The 17,431-nt window shown below is 41.2% G+C and overlaps 1 protein-coding gene across 4 annotated transcripts in view; it reads left to right on the forward strand.

Annotated features, from left to right (window-relative positions):
• Positions 1-17,431, forward strand: part of MAPKAP1 (MAPK associated protein 1) — a gene marked incomplete at both ends in the record, with an annotated part of 219,768 nt that overhangs the window by 7,711 nt on the left and 194,626 nt on the right. For all 4 annotated transcript variants that reach the window (XM_080708642.1, XM_080708643.1, XM_080708645.1 and 1 more), the window contains one exon: positions 8,062-8,210. In XM_080708642.1, coding sequence (XP_080564768.1) covers positions 8,062-8,210 — 149 coding nt within the window. The remainder of the gene's footprint in view (positions 1-8,061; positions 8,211-17,431) is intronic.

Raw genomic sequence — 17,431 nt, forward strand, 5'->3', positions numbered from 1 at the left:
CTCTATAACTTTCTTTCTTTTTTTTTTTTTTTTTTCTTTTCGGTGGTACTGGGGTTTCTGGAAACCCTTTTACCTCCGGGCTACACTCCCAGACCTATTTTTACTTTTTTTTTTTTTAATTTGGAAACAGGGTCTCTTAAGCCAGCACGGCTGGCTTCGAACATGCGCGGTCCTCCTGTCTCCGCCTCCCAAGTGTGGGGATGACAAGCGTGCACCACGCCCGGCTCTATAACTTTCTTATTAGTAAAGAAATCTGTTGTTTTGGCTGGGAGGGTAGCTCACTGGTAGAGCACTTGCTTGGCATACATTCAACTCTGGGTTTGATCCCCAACATTGCAAGAAACAACCCATACCAAATAGCCCCCCCCCAGCAATACCAGGAATGGAACCCAGAGGCCTCTACCCCTGAGCTACACCCCCCCAGCCCTATTTTTTATTCTTTATTTTGAAACAGGGTCTCACTAAGTTGTGAACGGCCTCACTAAGTAGCTGAGGCTGTCCTCAAACCTGCAATACTCCTGTCTCAGCCTCCCAAGTACTAGGATTACAAGCGTGCGCCACCATGCCCAGCCCCAAATAGCCTATTGTTTGTATATATTTGTTTTATACCTAGCCACTCACTGAATTCTTACTAGTTCTATTTCTAATATGCATTTTTTTTTTTTTTTTGCAGTTTTGGGGAAACCTAGGGCCTCATGCGTGCCATGCAAGTGCTCTACCACTGAACTGTGTTCAGTGTACAGATTCCATATTTGAGCAAGGAAATGTGTAGCACGAGCCTGGAACAGCCTGTCATACAATGAAGCAAGGCAACTCTGAAAGATTACTGGTGTTAAACTAAACATAGGGGCCAATTAAGACTCATTACACAAAGGAACAATATTAGCATCAAAGAGAATGATAACTACAATGAACTGAAAACACACGCTGTGTGTGTGTGTGTGTGTGTGTGTGTGTGTGTGTGTGTGTGTGTGGTACTGGGGATGGAAGCCAGGGGCTTTCTACCTCTGAGCTATACCCCCAGCCTGATTTTTTACTCTATTTTGAAACAGGGTTTCACTAAGTTGTGGAGTGCTTCACTAAGTAGCTGAGTCTGGCCAAGAACTGGATCCTCTTGTCTCAGCCTCCCAAGTAATGGGATTACAAATATGTGCCACCACACCAGCTTCAGCCTTGGCAACTTAATGAGAAGAGGGAGAGGATAGCAGCAAATTGGCACAAAGTTGAAAATAAAAAGGGTTGGGGTATATCTCAGTGGTAAAGCACAGAGTCCAATCCTCAGTACCATTAAAAAAAAAGGACTAGGAGTATGCTCAGCGGTAGACTACTTGCCTAGCATGTTTGTAAGGCCTTGGGTTTAGTCCCCAAAACCACACAAAAAAGAAATTTTATATCCCTAATATCATATGCATATGTATGCTTACAAATAAAGAATCATTCCTTTATAATAATTTAAAATATTAATAATTATATAGCACAGTGGTGCATGCCTACAATCCCAGCTACTGGGGAGGCTGAGATAGGAGGATCACAAGTTTGAGGCTAGGTTCCATAACTTAGCAATACTCTGTCTCAAAATAAAAAGGGCTGGAGATGCATCTCAGTTTTAAAGAGCCCCTGGGTTCAACCCCCAGTACTCACCACTTGAAATAAGTACTTGGAATGAAATTATATGATACGCTGGGCGTAGTGGCGCACACTTGTAATCCCCGCGCTTGGGAGGCTGAGACAGGAGGATCACACAGGTTCGAAGCCAGCCTCAGCTACTTAGTGAGGCTCTCAGCAACTTATGAGACCCTGTTTTCAAATAAAATATAAGAAAGGTCTGGGAGTATATCCCTGAGGTAGAAAGTCCCTGGGTTCTACCCCCAGTACCACCAAAAAAAAAAAAAAAAAAGAAATTCTGATAACTAAATTTGCTTAAAAATAATCTAGAAAGGGCCAGTCATAGAAGGTATAAATGCTCTCTCATACCCCGCCATCTCTTCTTTAGTCTGTTCTAATCAGTACACATCTTCCTAAGCATTCCTTTAGTGCCTTACACACACTTGTACTCCAGAATCCTTACACTTGCTGCCCCTCTCCTTAGAACACTAGTCCCCGATTCCTGCGTGCCTCACTCCTTCACTTCCTTCAGAGCTGTGCTCAAACATTAACTTTCTAGTAAGGCCTTCTCGGATCACCCTATAAACAGCACCCGCCCAGCACTCATTACCCCTCTGACCTGCTCTGTTCTCTGCAGCTTATGGCAGCGTGACATACGTGTTTGTTTACTGCCTGTCTTCTCCCGTTACAATATAAACTCCACGTGGACAAGGATTTTGCCTTATTCACTCGGTTGAGTACTTTATTATTTATCAACTATAGATATTTACTAAGTAAATAATTCTGGGTCAAAGGAGGAAAAGCTCTGGGTATGGGAATCAGGAAAGGAAGAGGGAGAGGCTAGCAAATTGGCACAAAGTTGAGACAGGCTGGGGGAAGTCATGAGCACACTTACCCTGGTGCCCTATACAAGGCACAGCTGCGCTTCTTGAAGCTCTTCTCAAAGTGAGATTCTTTAAAATAAGGTCTCTGATGTAGGCATTGGGAGGCTGAGACAGAAGGATCGCACAGGTTCAAAGCCAGCTTCAGCTCCTTAGGCTCTCAGCAACTTAGTGAGACCCTGTTTCCAAATAAAATATAAGATAGGTCTGGGAGTGTAGCTGGAGGTAGAACGCCCCTGGGTTCCACCCCAGGACCACCAAAAAGTAAATAAAGTCTCTGCTCTGAGCTGGGAATGGTGGCGTATACTTGTAATCCCAGGATTTGGGAGGCTGAGGCAGGAGGATCACGGTTTGAGGACAACGTCATCTACTACTTAGTGAGGCCCTCTGCAACTCAGTGAGACCCTGTTTCAAAATAAAGAATAAAAAATAGGGCTGGAGATGTAGCTCAGAGGTAGAATGCCCTTGGGTTCCAACCCCAGTACTTTAAAAAAAAAAAAGAAAAAAAGCTCTCTGATCTTTGCCTATGCAAAATACTAACCAATATAAACAGCTGAAGTATCCAACAAATACATAATTGGAAAAATAGCCTAGAGTTTAATTATTAGGTTTATGAAAAAGAGCACACTATGACACCCAAGAACTCATAGTTCCAGATTAGAAATACCAGCATTATCACCAGTAATATGACTACTAAGAAGATTTTGGGGATTTTTGTTTTGTTTTGGATACATTCCACTAGGGAATGTTTAGTCAAGTTGCTGTGTGATAGTTACTTTATAGTAAATGCCTTTATAGTTAAACTATAACTCCCTTTATAGTTAAACTGCCAACTCAGTGCTATACTTAGGTTTATATATTTAACTTTTCTTTTTTCTTTTCTTGTGGTATTGGGAATTGAACCCAAAGGCATTCTGCTACCTATTTATATCCCCCTGCCTTACTTTTTATTTTGAAACAGGGTGTCCCAGAGTTGCAGAAGTACTTTGCTAATTTGCTGAGGTTGTCCTTGAACCTGTGAACCTCCTGTCTCAGTTTCCCAAGTACTGGAATTAAAGGCATGAGCCACTATACTTGGCTTGCTTTTGTTTTGACAGATTGTGCTTTTGTGTATGTGTGTTACTTGGGATAGAACAGGGTATTATACCTCAGAGTTATACTATCAACCCTATTTATTTATTTATTTATTTTTGGTGGTACTGGGGGTGGAACCCAGAGGCCTCCTACCTCTGGGCTATACTCCCAGACCTATTTTATATTTTATTTGGAAACAGGGTCTCACTAAGTTGCTGAGAGCCTCACTAAGTAGCTGAGGCTGGCTTCGAAACTGTGCGATCCTCCTCTCTCAGCCTCCCAAGCACGGGGATTACAAGCCTGCGCCACCATGCCCGGCATTAATTGTTTTTTGTTTGTTTGTTTGTTTGTTTTTTGGTGGTACTGGGGTTCCTGGAAGCCCTTCTACCTCCAGGCTACACTCCCAGACTTATTTTATATTTTATATTTGGAAACAGGGTCTCTTAAGCCAGAGAGGCTGGCTCCAAACCAGCGCGATCCTCCTGTCTCCGCCTCCTAAGCACGGGGAATTACAAGTTTGCGCCACCATGCCCGGCTAATTGTTTTGTTTTGAAACAGGTCTCACAGTCAGTTTCAGATTGGCTATGAACCTTTCATCCTCCTATTTCAGCCTCCCAAGTGCTAGGATTACAGGAGTTTGCTCCCTTTACGCTGGCTGAGATGGTACTTTTTAATTTTTTATTTTTTGTAGTACTGGGGATCGAATCCATGGGCATTTTACCACCAAACTACAACCCAAGCTCCATTTTTTATTTATTTTGAAACAGGGTTTCACTAAGTTGTGTAGGGCCTCACTAAGTAACTGAGACTGGCTGTGAACCTGAGATCTTCTTGTCTCAGCCTCCCAAGTACTGGGATTACAAGCGTGCGCCACCATCCCTGGCGAGATTGTACTTTTAATTTAACTTTCTTTGATAATTACATAAGACATTTACATGATTCCAAAGTAAAAAATATAAAACAGAGTAAACTCTGAGAAATCTAATTTCACTTTCTGTCCCTGCCACTCTTCTTATCAATAGTTGTTTTCAAAAATTTCTAAGTAGCTGAGGCAGTCCTCGAACCACAGTCCCCCTGTCTCAGCCTCCCAAATGCTGGGATTACAAGTGTGTGCCACCACACCTGGCTAGAAACTTTTATTTTTAAGTTTGTAGCTTATATTTTAAAAGATGTATGCTTTACATATTTGAAGTACACAGATATTAAATATGCAATTCAATGAATTTTTTTTTTGTATTATGGCTTCAACCCAGGAGTATTCTATCACCAAGTTATACTTCTAACCCTTTTTATTTTTTGTTTTAAAATAAAGTCTCTCTGGCCGGGCGTGGTGGCGCACGCTTGTAATTCCCATACTTGGGAGGCAGAGACAGGAGGATCACACAGGTTCGAAGCCAGCTTCAGCTACTTAGTGAGGCTCTCAGCAACTTAGTGAGACCCTGTTTCCAAATAAAGTATAAAATAGGTCTGGGAGTGTAGCCTAGCGGTAGAAAGCCCCTGGGTTCCACCCCCAGTACCACCACCCCCCCCCCAAAAAAAAGAGTCTTTCTGGGTGTGGTGGTGCATGCTTGTAATCCCAGCTTTTGGGAGGTTGAGACAGGAGAATCTAGGTTTGTGGCCAGCCTCAGCTACTTTCATCTACTTAGGCCCTCCACAATTTAATGAGACCCTGTTTCAAAATAAAGAATAAAAAATAGGGCTTGGGTATAGCTTGAAGGTAGAATGCCCCTGTGTTCCATCCCCAGTACCCCTCCCCCCAAAAATATAGAGTCTAGTTGCTGAGAGTTATGATAAGTTGCTGAGTCTGGTCTTGAACCTGTGATCTTCCTATCTCAGCCTCCCAAGTACTGAGATTATAGGCATGTAGCACCACGCCAGCTAATTTAACCACTTTTGACAAATGTGCACTTGTATAACTAACATTATACTCAAATATAGAGCAGTTCCACTGTCCCTCTCTAACCTCTGCTCCTCAGAGGCAACTGTTGTTCTAATTTATATTACCACAGTTTAGTTTACCTATTACAGATGATGTTGTGAAAACCAAGGCTGCACGAAATCAATGTTGTAAATATAGTGAAAGGAAAAGTCCAAGCACTGAGCTGGGGAGAAAGCCAGTGATCATTTAGCAGCATATCCTACACATTATTCAGGAGCAGCTTGGGGACTGAGGAGGAATAGCCTGAGAGAGAGGATAAGAGCCAGATAAAGTGGAGTCCTGGGAAGCAGGTGAGCAAAGTGTTTACACAGGATGGAGTGGAAACAGCATCAAATGCCCCCAAGAGATCTTGTGGATGAGGATTACGTACTGATCACCTGATTGAGCGACATTGATAACCTCTCTGGAAGCCGCTTTGGCTGAGTGGGATGGTCTCAGTGCCGACTGGAGTGCAGTGAGTGGATTTGAGTGACTAGGATGTGAGGGATTGGACAGAATGTAGACAACCATTCTGAGGACCAGAAAAGTTGGTACTTGTGAGCACAGGTGAGACAACACATAGCATTGTTCCTGCCCATAGTAGATGTTTAATAAAGAATCCTTCCTTTCTGAAGTTTAGGCATAAGATTGTTACTAGATTAGAGGTAGAAAAGTACTCCCAATATTTAAAATATCACTTTCAATTGCTTAAAATTTAAAACCTTTTAGGTGTATACTTAATATATTAAGTATGCTTATATATTCAGAATATGGAATTGAATAGTCAAGTAATACAAACCCCCTCATCTGTAGTTTTGTTTTCCACGGTTTCTGCCATCAGTGGTCAAAGTTGGCCTGCAATATTAAACTAAGATGGCTGCAATGTCACCAGGTAAAACAATCTTACAGAGCTACTATTGTATGTGCACCATTACATTTCACCAGGGATTGGGAATGTGCTTATTTGGCACCTGATTGTATGTACAGGGCCCATTGCTATATATGCCTGAGTGGTTTCCGGTATCCACTGAGGTCTTGGGATGTTTTCCCTACAGATGAGGGGCAGCTACTGTATTTTCCTCTGATTTACCACTTAAATCTATGCTGAGTCATTTGATACATTTCCCTCTCCAGTCTGTTAAAAAGGTAGTTTCAGTTAAATTTTAAAAAATTTTCTAAGTGATTATTTCAGAGTTCTATTGATCTCTCTCATTTTGACTATGCTCAAGATTGTAATGGGGTTGAACCTGTTTGTTGGAGATTTGAAAAGTCTTAGATTGCCTTTAAAAAGTTTTAAGAATGGATGGACAATTTCTAATATTGTCAAAATGAAAAAGTAAAAGAAGCCTTATATACTTATCTACCAGTTTGATACTCAGATTACTAAGAAAATTAAATGAACTTTGAGAAGATACAGAACTAACTTGTCTTGATTCAGTAATGAATAAGAGCTGACTATTCTGATTTAATAATAGTCCAGTCTGAATTTATTCAATCATTATTCATTCATTGATGCAACGAAGTTTATTGAGGGTCTGACTTGTCCATTAGTGCCTAGTTCTTGAGAGCCTCTGTTGACTGTAAATCCTAGCTCTGCTTCTTGCTAGCTGTGGCCTAGGGCTCGTCAGTCTTCTAATCCTGTCTCCACATTGACAAAATTGACCTACTGCTAGAATCTAACTCAGAGGTTTATTTTGAGAATTACACTGGTTTGCACAATAAATACTAATATTAATTTCTTTTTTTCTTGTGATTATTATCCATATTTTGTGGATGTAATTTTAGAGTGTGAAAGAGCCTAGTGTGGTGGCACATGCCTATAAACATAGTATTTGGGAGGCTGAGATAGGAGGATTGCAGCTTCAGTCCAGCCTTGGCAACTTAAGAGTGTGAAAGGAGGAAGATGTGGACATTGACCTTGAAGAATTGGAATTCCCAAATCACACAGTATTAGAACCATTGGGCATTTCAGGATTACTTAGTTTGACAAGCACAGAGGAGGTTAGTGAATTGCCCAGTATCACAGAGTTAGCTATGGGTAGCAAGGCCTGGCCAAAGCTGTGTGCTAGCTGTGAATTCTTTTTCTTTTTTTCTTTTCTTTCTTTCTTTCTTTCTTTCTTTCTTTCTTTCTTTTTTTTTTTTTTTTTGTGGTACTGGGGTTCCTGGAAGCCCTTCTACCTCCGGGCTACACTCCCAGACCTATTTTTTTATATTTTTGAAACAGGGTCTCTTAAGCCAGCGCGGCTGGCTTCGAACCTGCGCAATCCTCCTGTCTCCGCCTCCCAAGCGGGGGGATTACAAGTGTGCGCCACCACGCCCGGCTCTGTGAATTCTTTTCTTACAGATGACTGTTGTGTTTCTTAAGCCCTAGTCCTTCTGAATGACCATCCTGGTCTGCATGCTTTCAGTGCTCGGCCTTCTCCAAACATTGAAGTGCATGAAGCTTTCTACATACATGAAGCCAGCTTGTGTCCCTGGATGCTCCCTCTTTAAGATTCAAAGGAGACTCTTTAGGGGGAGGTGAGCAAGCTGTCTCCCTGAGTGTAATCATAAAGAAGTTTTTATCTTTCTCTTCTATCACAGCCCAGGAGTTAAAGTCACTGTTTGAAAAGAAATCCCTCAAAGAGAAGCCTCCAAGTTCTGGCAAGCAGTCCATATTATCTGTGCGCCTGGAGCAGTGCCCTCTACAGCTAAATAACCCCTTCAACGAGTATTCCAAATTCGATGGCAAGGTAAGGAAAGAAGAGTTTTGTGTGGAGTTCTTACTGGTTTTACCGTTCATAGATTTAGGTTTCACAAGTGCCTCAGTAATTATAGAATTCACTCACTTTTCTAAGACCATAGATGGAAAAAGGTAAGAATTTGGGTTAAATGTTCATTCCATGATAGGGTATTTTGGAGGATTAAAACTAATCAATGTCCTGAAATTCCCCCCTTCTCCCTTTCTGTCTCTCTGTATACTTATAAATATCCAGACTGTTATAATCTCCCTAGTGTGTGCGCGCGCACACACACACACACACACACACACACACACACACTACACACACACACACACACACACACACACATATCTCTTTTTGTGAGTTTGGGCTAGGTGGATTGTGATTAGTCAGGTTTGATTGTATTGAGAAGCCTTAAAATTAGTTCTGGGAGGCAATTTGCATTCTATTGTCTGATTTTTTATTATTATTATAACTAGAAATTATTGAGGTTTGATGTTCCTGTCAGAATTCTAGGCTATTGCTTTGCATTTCAGTATTTAACTGCAAGGAGTGGGGATTTTGTTTGAGACCTGCTTTGGAGGATAACTTCTTTTTCTTGTTTGTTCTGACAATTTGTTGTTAAAAAATTAAGGTGCAGCTGAGTGTTGTAACCCCAGTACTTTGAGGGGTGAGACAAGACGATTGCAGGTTCAAGGCCAATCTCAGCAACATAACAAAACTCCCAGCAACCGAGTGAGACCCTGTTTCAAAATATAAAAAAAGTAAAAAGGGCTAAGGGCTCAGAACTAGAACGCCCCTGGTTTCAAGCCCCAGTACCACAAAAAGAAATTCAAAGTGCATTTATTTTCTTATTAGAAAACTGTTTTAGGTGGAGCCTGGTTTCATGTGCAGTGTCCTTTCCTCCTGTTCTTGCTGTTCTCTGCCCGTGCTGAGCTGAATGGGCTTTTTTCAGGAGACAGTGGCAGTTGATTTTTATATTTATTGCCATTATGTTTGCTGCCTGGCAGTGTGGGTGTGCTTGAATGATAGTTTGTTGCCTGGAGGAATCCTGTACAATTCATCTTATTTCAACACTATTTCAATTAATAAATGTACAGCTCTGCTTAATTTGTGTTTTTCTTATTCACTTGTTCATTCTATTAGTTGTCATCTTTGAACAAAGAGATACTTTCTCTTTTAAACATTTGACTTCATTCAGCCTGTTTCCATAGGTTGAAGTAAATATGTATAGTCTCTGGCAGGTGAGGTTGTTGATGTTTGTGGGAGGAGCTAAAAACAAAATGCATAAATCACATAAAGATCTTCAGGGGCGTGTTGATACACAACTGTGATCCCAGTACTTGGGAGGCTGAAACAGGAAGAAAAGGAAGGTTCCTCTAGGATATTAGAATGTCAGCCTCCGGAAAGTGGCCTGTTGGACTGCAGAGGACTCAAAAAGCATATCACAGTTGGTTATTTAGGAGAATTGATGTGCTGTGATTAGGGCACACTGCTGGAATTTATGTGCTTCCATTGCCTAACACTGTCTCATTGTTTAAGGTCGAATTGCTAGAATAATTAATGTGTGATAATGCTTTTGTGCCAAGAGAATAGCACAGACCTTCTAAACTATTATGTTCTAGGATTTTTCTTATACTATTAGGCTTTATTATTTTATTTGGGTTTGTCAGAAGCATGTGAACTTTATGTCTACCTTCTGAAGTGCCAGGGAGAAATTTCTGTTTTGAAATGGAAGCCATTTCCTTAGTCACTCAGGAATTGTTTCTGTTCAGTGTGTGTTTACCCTTAAGACTTTTGCTTTTGTCATAGCTAGTCTTTTAATCTGCAAAGGATATGAGCATGGCACAGTCATCATAACTCATTGATTAAGAAAGATTTATATAAAGATTTATATTGATAAGTCTATCTTATGATGTGATGCTATTTTATTATTACCCTACATACTGCAGTTGCTAAAATACAATTAAACCCTTGTTCTCATCTATTATTTAATATTGATGCATTTGGCAGATATGTAATGAAAGTGGCTAATATTTGAAGGATATTGTGCTGTACATATTAAATTAGTCTTTATCTCTGTAAAATGCATCAATATGATATTCAATGACATCTCGATGATTAATAGAGAATTATACTTGAGTCAAGCCTTTTTGTAACCTAGAAATTAAAATGACTATTCAAATAACACCTCAAAATGATCAAATTAGCATTTTGTGATTGCATAATAATGGGATTGTAGTAGTTATAGCAGCACCATGGCTGCCTCTGGAGTTAAGATCATGTCAGCCCCTTGATGATAAAGCCTTTTCCATGCAAGTCGGCTTTAATAATTTCCAGATTGATTCTTCCCATAAATCATCTGACGTTTAGCACTAAATTTTTGTTACTGTTATAACTTAAAATTATTTTATTTTTATTCAGCTCATATTTAAGAAATGGGGTGAGTGTTCTGTTTTAATGATTCACTATCTTGTCATTGGAATTCCTTGCTTTTTGCCTCAAATATGAGTCTTCCATGTATTTTGGTGCTCCAGTATTTTGTATATGTGTGTGTTTATGTGTGTGTGTGTGTGTGTGTGTGTGTGTGTGTGTGTGTGTGTGTGTGCGTGCGTGCGTATTTTTATTTTTGGCAGAGAAAGCCACTAAAATACATAAAGCTTTTTTTCCCCTACAAATATTCACAATGCTTTTCTTGGGAATAATGCTTGCCTTATTTACATAATTAACTGAGTACTTAGGTCTCTTGGGTAAACGGTACATAATTGGGGAGAGAAGGGGACAGGGAAGAGTTTGGGGTCTAATTAAATATGCTAAAAAACTACTTAATTATGTATTTCCTCAAGAGACTAGCTACTGTGAAATCCTCCTAAAGATGAAACTATCGTTAGATTTGTAAAATGGTTTTTCTAGTTGGTATGGTTTTATGGTCACGTTGTAGTTTAGCAACTTCATCTAGTGTCCTAAACAGTTTGAGCAAATTGGATTGTTGGTTATAGTGAGTATAAATATCTCTTAGCTTTTGTGATAAATTGAAGCAAATATTTTCAAGTAATTTTTGGTTCCCATAACTGGTTAATAATTTATAAAAATTTTTTATGGTTGGCTAATAATTTTAAGGCATGAAATTGAGCAGGAAAGGCTGTGATTTGTTGTAGTTTTGGCAGTTTTTCTGGTCAGACTTACTATTATGGGTATATGATTGCTGTGGTAAGTTGGTGCTATGACTTGTTTTAGATCCATAAATTGTTAAGTCTGTTAGTTGGTCATGTGAAAAAAAGTCCAAGGCAGCCTCAGGGTGGTCTTAGGGGATGCTCTGGTCAGATGAAGCAACTCAGCCGTCCACCTGAATTCTTTGACACTATTGAGAGCAGGGCCCAGGGGTATTCTACCTCGGAGCTGCATTCCTAGCCCATTTTTATTTTATTTTTATTTTTATTTTGAGGTGGTATCTCTCTGCTAAGTTGCTACCTTAGCCTCCCAAGGACTAGGACTATAGGACCCCTGGCAGAGAAGGACTTCTGAATAGCCTCATTAACCAAACCGAACCTCTCTTCTAGAGGTTGAGACAATCAGGGACTTCTTACAGCTGTCCTGATTTCACTGTAGGTGGAAATATTGATGTGTCTGGGAATTGCTCTGAGGTGGCAGGGAAGTGGGCTCTGCTGATGGCCAGTAAACATGCACGCTGACTGCGCTTTCTCCACCTGCTCCAAATGAGGTCCTGCTTCAAGAAGTGAATCTAACTCTTGCCCTTCCATGCCTTATGACTTACTTGAGAAGCTTCTGCTAGCACCTCATCACTATTCTGGTCAAACAGGGTTTGCAAATATTATTAACATCATCAGATCATCCGAAGTTCAAGTACCCATTTCCTGTCAGTACACTTACTAAGAAATGGTACTGATTATTAAGTTCTCAGTCATGTCAGTGAGTTTTTCCTGCTTCTCTCAGTCTGGCTTTTTTTTTTAAGCCTCTGGGAAGAGATGACATCCCTAGGCTGATTAGACCATCAAATAGGATAATGCCAGGATAAAACACCCCACACAGTGAGAGGCAGTGTAATTTAGGGTGTACTTAGTCAGCTGACCTCTTCTGTAGTGACACCTTAGTTTGCACCCTGAGGACACCACTTCCAGTGTGCCGCAGGCTGGTTACTTAGCCTCATGGGCTCTATGGGGTGTTAGGAGACACTACCCCGAAATATGGCACTTTGATCAACTGACTATTAAAATCGAAGGAATTGAAAAATGGCAAGCAAGACTCCCTGACCTCCTGCTGCCTTTCTCCACTGAAGCAGGTTAAAAGGCCTTCCTGTGAGGGCCACTTTCCCCACACCTGGAGGGAAGGGCCTCCTTATCTCTGAAGATGGTGGTATTTCCAGAGGAGTCTGAGAGAACAGGCCCAGCTGAGTCCCTGCTGCCTGCACGTGCCTCAGGCATTTTGTTCTATTGCATTTTCCAGTGATTTACCACTTTCTATCATACCTAGGCTAAACACACTCAGTTCTATTTCTGGGGGGGTGTCTTCATTTCCTTATGAGGGCTCTATATCATACAGTTGGGGGGGCACTGGGGATTGAATCCAGGGGCATTCTACCTCTGATATCTATCTACCCCCAGTCCTTTTTCAGAATTTAAAAAATCTGGAATCAGGGTCTTGCTAAGTTGCTGAGGGTCTCACTAAGTTATTGAGGCTGGCCTTGAACCTATGATCCTCCTGTCTCCGCTTCCCAAGGACTGGGATTACAGTTGTTGCCACCATGCCCACATAGCATATAAAATTTATATTTAATAAATTTAAGCCTATAATCCCAGTACTTGGGAGACTAAGACAGAAGGATTACAGGTTAAAGACCAGCCTCAGTAATTTAGCAAGACTCTTAGCAACCTAGGGAGACCCTTTTTCAAAACACAAACATTTAAAAAAGGATGGGGGGGAGGGGCGGTACCTCAGAGGTAGAATTCCCTCATACCCTACCCCAGCTTTAATCTTGTTACTCTGTTTCTTGTTAGAGGTCCTAGCAAAGAATTTATCAGGGTAGAAGAGAAAGATATTTTTTCCTCCTCTATAAGCTCCAAGCTCCAGTCCTTGCAGAATGAAATGATGGCAGTGTATCTTCTTCCTGAGGGTTAAATGAGATGGGGCCTGTTTAGCAGGATGCACAGCCCATGGGAGCACTCAGCACATACTCCTGCTGCTGCTGTCTTGCCAACGGGGAGGCAGCGGCCGGAGCCTTCACTAGGTTGTTGACAGGAGTAGGTGAGAGGGTCCTGCTCTTAAAACCAGAAGTTTAGAATAGTGTCCTCAGCAAGATGTGTGGGGCCTGGGCAAGCATGCTCTGGAAAGTCAGGAGTCCAGCGGAGGTTGGGCCCATTGCTTCAAATAGGAGATTAAGACAAGTAATTAATTTTACTTATTCATTTATTTGCCATTGGTTGGTTTTTAAACATTAGCTGAAAAGGTAGTCTAATATTAGTAATTGCTTAGCAGTTTAATTAAATGTTAACTATCTTAACCTACTTAACGTAGCCAAATATTACTCTCTAAATAGAAGGGGAATGTTTGCCTTGACAAGTGCTCAAAAAAGCAGACCCAGTTCTGGTTCATTTGGACAACTGTGACTTTGATTGTGTTAACTTGTTAGAAAGTAACCACTTCTCTGTTAGAAACTGTTTTAACAGGGAAACTGCGGAGAGCATGGGGGAAGGGATAATTCATGAGTGCTAATTGCTTGGCTGTTAATTTTCATAAGTGTTGATAGAAGCAGTTCCTTAAATTAAACTTTGTTTAAAATGTATCAGGGGAAATATTCCACAATGTCGAGCCTGAAGTGAAAATTAATATGAATGCTGTGGCAATTAACACATACTGGTTAATAGCTTTTAGCAGCATTTTGGGATGATAGTCCTTAAATACATTTTTGCATGCTGCTCTTGTTTCAGTATTGTTCAGTCTCTGTCTGGATAATTATGAACAAATGTTTTCTATAATCATTGGCATTAAATGGCTCTCTTCAAAGAAAGTCACTTAAAACTTTGCAGAAAAGCATGAGGCCACTAAGAAATGTTGCAGACAGAAAAGGTCAGTGAATTGAAATCATGTAAAAAAGATTGCCTTTAGAGGAAAATGTCTCCTCATCTGAACTTAAAAATTTTGCTGTCATGGCAATGGTCCCTTCTGACAGACATGTTACGTTCCTTGAGCTTCAGAATCTCTGTCCAAAATATCATAGTTTGGTCCTTGGACTGTTGGAGGTGTTTTTCTTCAAGCGCTTTTGTGTATTGTTGCCTGAAGTGTGGCCATGGCCTTGAGCCCAGGGTCATCTGTCCCTCCTTCATCACTGCCCAGACTGGCCTGCCCTCCTCGCTCATTGCCAGAGTAGGTGGCTAAGGATGAGTTAGCTGCACAGGACTAAGTTTACCCTCCCTTCCCTGCCTGTTAGAGTTCTGGATTCATAGTAAGTGCCCACAAGAGACAAATCCAGTGTGTGTGTGTGTGTGTGTGTGTGTGTGTGGTGCTGGGGGTTAAACTCAAGAGCCCAGGGACATTTGAGCTCTGAGCTATACCCCAGACCTCATTCATTCTTTTATTTTGAAATAGGATTTGGCTTAGTTACTGAGGGCCTTGCTAAATTGCTAAGGCTGGCCTCAAACCTATGATCCTCCTGTGTTGGCCTCCCATTACCGGGATTATAGGTGTGTGACACCACACTTGGCATATTTTTATTTTGAAACAGGATCTCACTAAATTGCTGAGGGCCTGGCTCAATTGCTGAGACTGCCCTGAAGCTTGCAAAATTTCTGTCTCAGTCTCCCAGATACTAGGATCACAGACATGTGCCACTAATCCCAGCTTTACTTTTTTTTTTTTTTTGTCTTGCTTTGAGAGAATTTTAAATGAGGCAGGTATCAAGTGTCTATTAAGAAAATATATTGGTTGTAATCCTTGAAGGTTAGTAGATTAAGAGGTAAAGTGTGGACATATTTTTGTTATAATAAGATTACTGTTGTATCACTGCCTCTCCTTAGCTAATTACTTACCAAGGTGGTAGAGGAAATCTGGTTGGACTGAATATCCAAGTCCCAGGGAAAGCCAGGAAACGGCCCATGTAAAGACAGTGGGTACTCTGGGTGGTGGGATTTTATACTCTGCCCCTTCCTGGAGCACCTCACTCTACATGATTCACAGTTAAAGAGATTTTTTTTTTTTTTGGGTGGTACTGGGGTTCCTGGAAGCCCTTCTACCTCTGGGATACACTCCCACGGGCTACACTCCCAGACCTATTTTTTAACCTTTTCATTTGGAAACAGGGTCTTTTAAGCCAACGAGGCTGGCTTCGAACCAGTGCGATCCTCCTGTCTCCGCCTCCCAAGCGCGGGGATTACAAGCGTGCACCACCATGCCTGGCTAAAGAGATTTTTTTGTTCCTTAAAGAACTAGGCCTTGATTTTATTGTCATGAAGACTTATCTGGAGAAATCTGCATGGCCTAACGGATCACCCAGTTCAGCATAGGACCCAGGTATTATAATTATAATTTCAGAGATTTAAATTTTCATTCTTTTTTTTTGTGTGTGTGGTACTGGGGATGGAAACTCAGGGGCATTCTACCTCCAAGCTACACCCCCAGCCCTAATTTTTAGTCTTTTTATTTTTTTGAAACAGGGTCTCATTGAGTTGGGAAGGGCCTCACTACTTAAGTAGCTGAGGCTGTCCGCAAACCACGATCCTCTGGTCTCCACCTCCCGAATGCTGGGCTTACAAGCGTGCGCCACCACGCCCGGCCTTAAATTTTCATGCGGTAGAAGGCCCAGAGACGTAGACTCAGAAGAGAGAGCTCACCCTGGCAGTGCCATTCATTCCCTGAGACTCAGTCATGGCAGTTCCCTTCCATGAGCCTTGCTTTCTGCTCATGTATGTGTGTATGTATGTATGTATCTATTTATTTTTGCGGTACTGGGGATGGAACCCAGGGGCATTCAACCCCGAAACACACTCCCAGCCCTATTTTTTTTTTTTATTCTTTATTTTGATAGAGTCTCAGTAAGTTATGGAGGGCCTAAGTAGCTGAAGCTGGCCACAAACCCTTGATCCTCCTGTCTCAGCCTCCCAAGTACTGGGATTACAAGCGTGCACCATCATGCCTGGCTGGTTTCTGCATATTTGGATGAAAAACTTGGCTTAATTCCTTTGGATGTAAGGTTCTGTAGCTTTGTGGTCAGGAGGGTAGAGGTTATAGGTGGGAAAGTTGAAAACTCTTGAAGAATTAATCTAAGTATATTTTGATATTTTCCTCTTAATTCTCATAATACAACTGTGACAAAGGGTGTGTTATCTCTATTCTGTTAGGAAACAGGCTGAGAGAAGTTAGTGATGTGCTCAAGGATATCCCACTAGCAGGTGGTAAGAGATTGTCTTCAACTCTTTCTACCTTATTTCAGCAACACAGCTGTCATTCACTCTACCCTTTTGTAGACTTTATTATGAAGAAAAGATAAACACTGTTCCTATTTGCAATTTTCCCACAATTTAAAAATAAAAATTTCCTTTACCAGTGAACTAGAAATCTCAGACTGGTTTAGATCTTGTTATCAGTGTGTGGGTGGCGTAAATTACTGCATCTTATAAAAAAAAAGAAATAGTAAGATTGGGGCTGGGGAAGGAGGAATGCTTTACACGTAGAATCCTGAATATGCCGCACCACTGTTTGTGTATTGTCATTGATCTTCCTGGTGTGCAAAGCAGATTAATTCTTAAATCTCCATCCACCCATTTGTCCATCTATCCATCCAGCAAACTATTTACTAGGCACACACTGCACTGGCTCATTCCAGACTTTTACTGCATGGTGGTTCTGATGAGGAAGATGTGGCTAACTGCCCTGGAAGAATTTGAAGGAACCATGCTTCATAGGTTGGATTGTGCCCAATGTTGAAAACCGACAGTGGTTTGTGACTTCAAGTGCATTTGGCTGAGCAGAGGAGCAGACCCATGAACAAGGACCTGTAGAGTAAATGTGATAGGTGCTGTAGTACAGAGTTGGTATGGAAGATTCTAGGAGGTGCAGGCAGCAGTGATCAAGAGTAGATGAGTGGTAGCTCGGATCCAGTCCAGCTTCTTATCTTCAGTGTGTTTATCTGAATTCTTATTTCATTAATTTCTAGATAGCAGGGATTCGGTTTTGGTTACTCTTATAATGAAGCCTAAAGTGGCACTCTCCACAGATAA

The sequence above is a fragment of the Muscardinus avellanarius genome (assembly GCF_963383645.1).
Source record: "Muscardinus avellanarius genome assembly, chromosome: 13".
Classification (NCBI taxonomy): Eukaryota; Metazoa; Chordata; class Mammalia; order Rodentia; family Gliridae; genus Muscardinus; species Muscardinus avellanarius.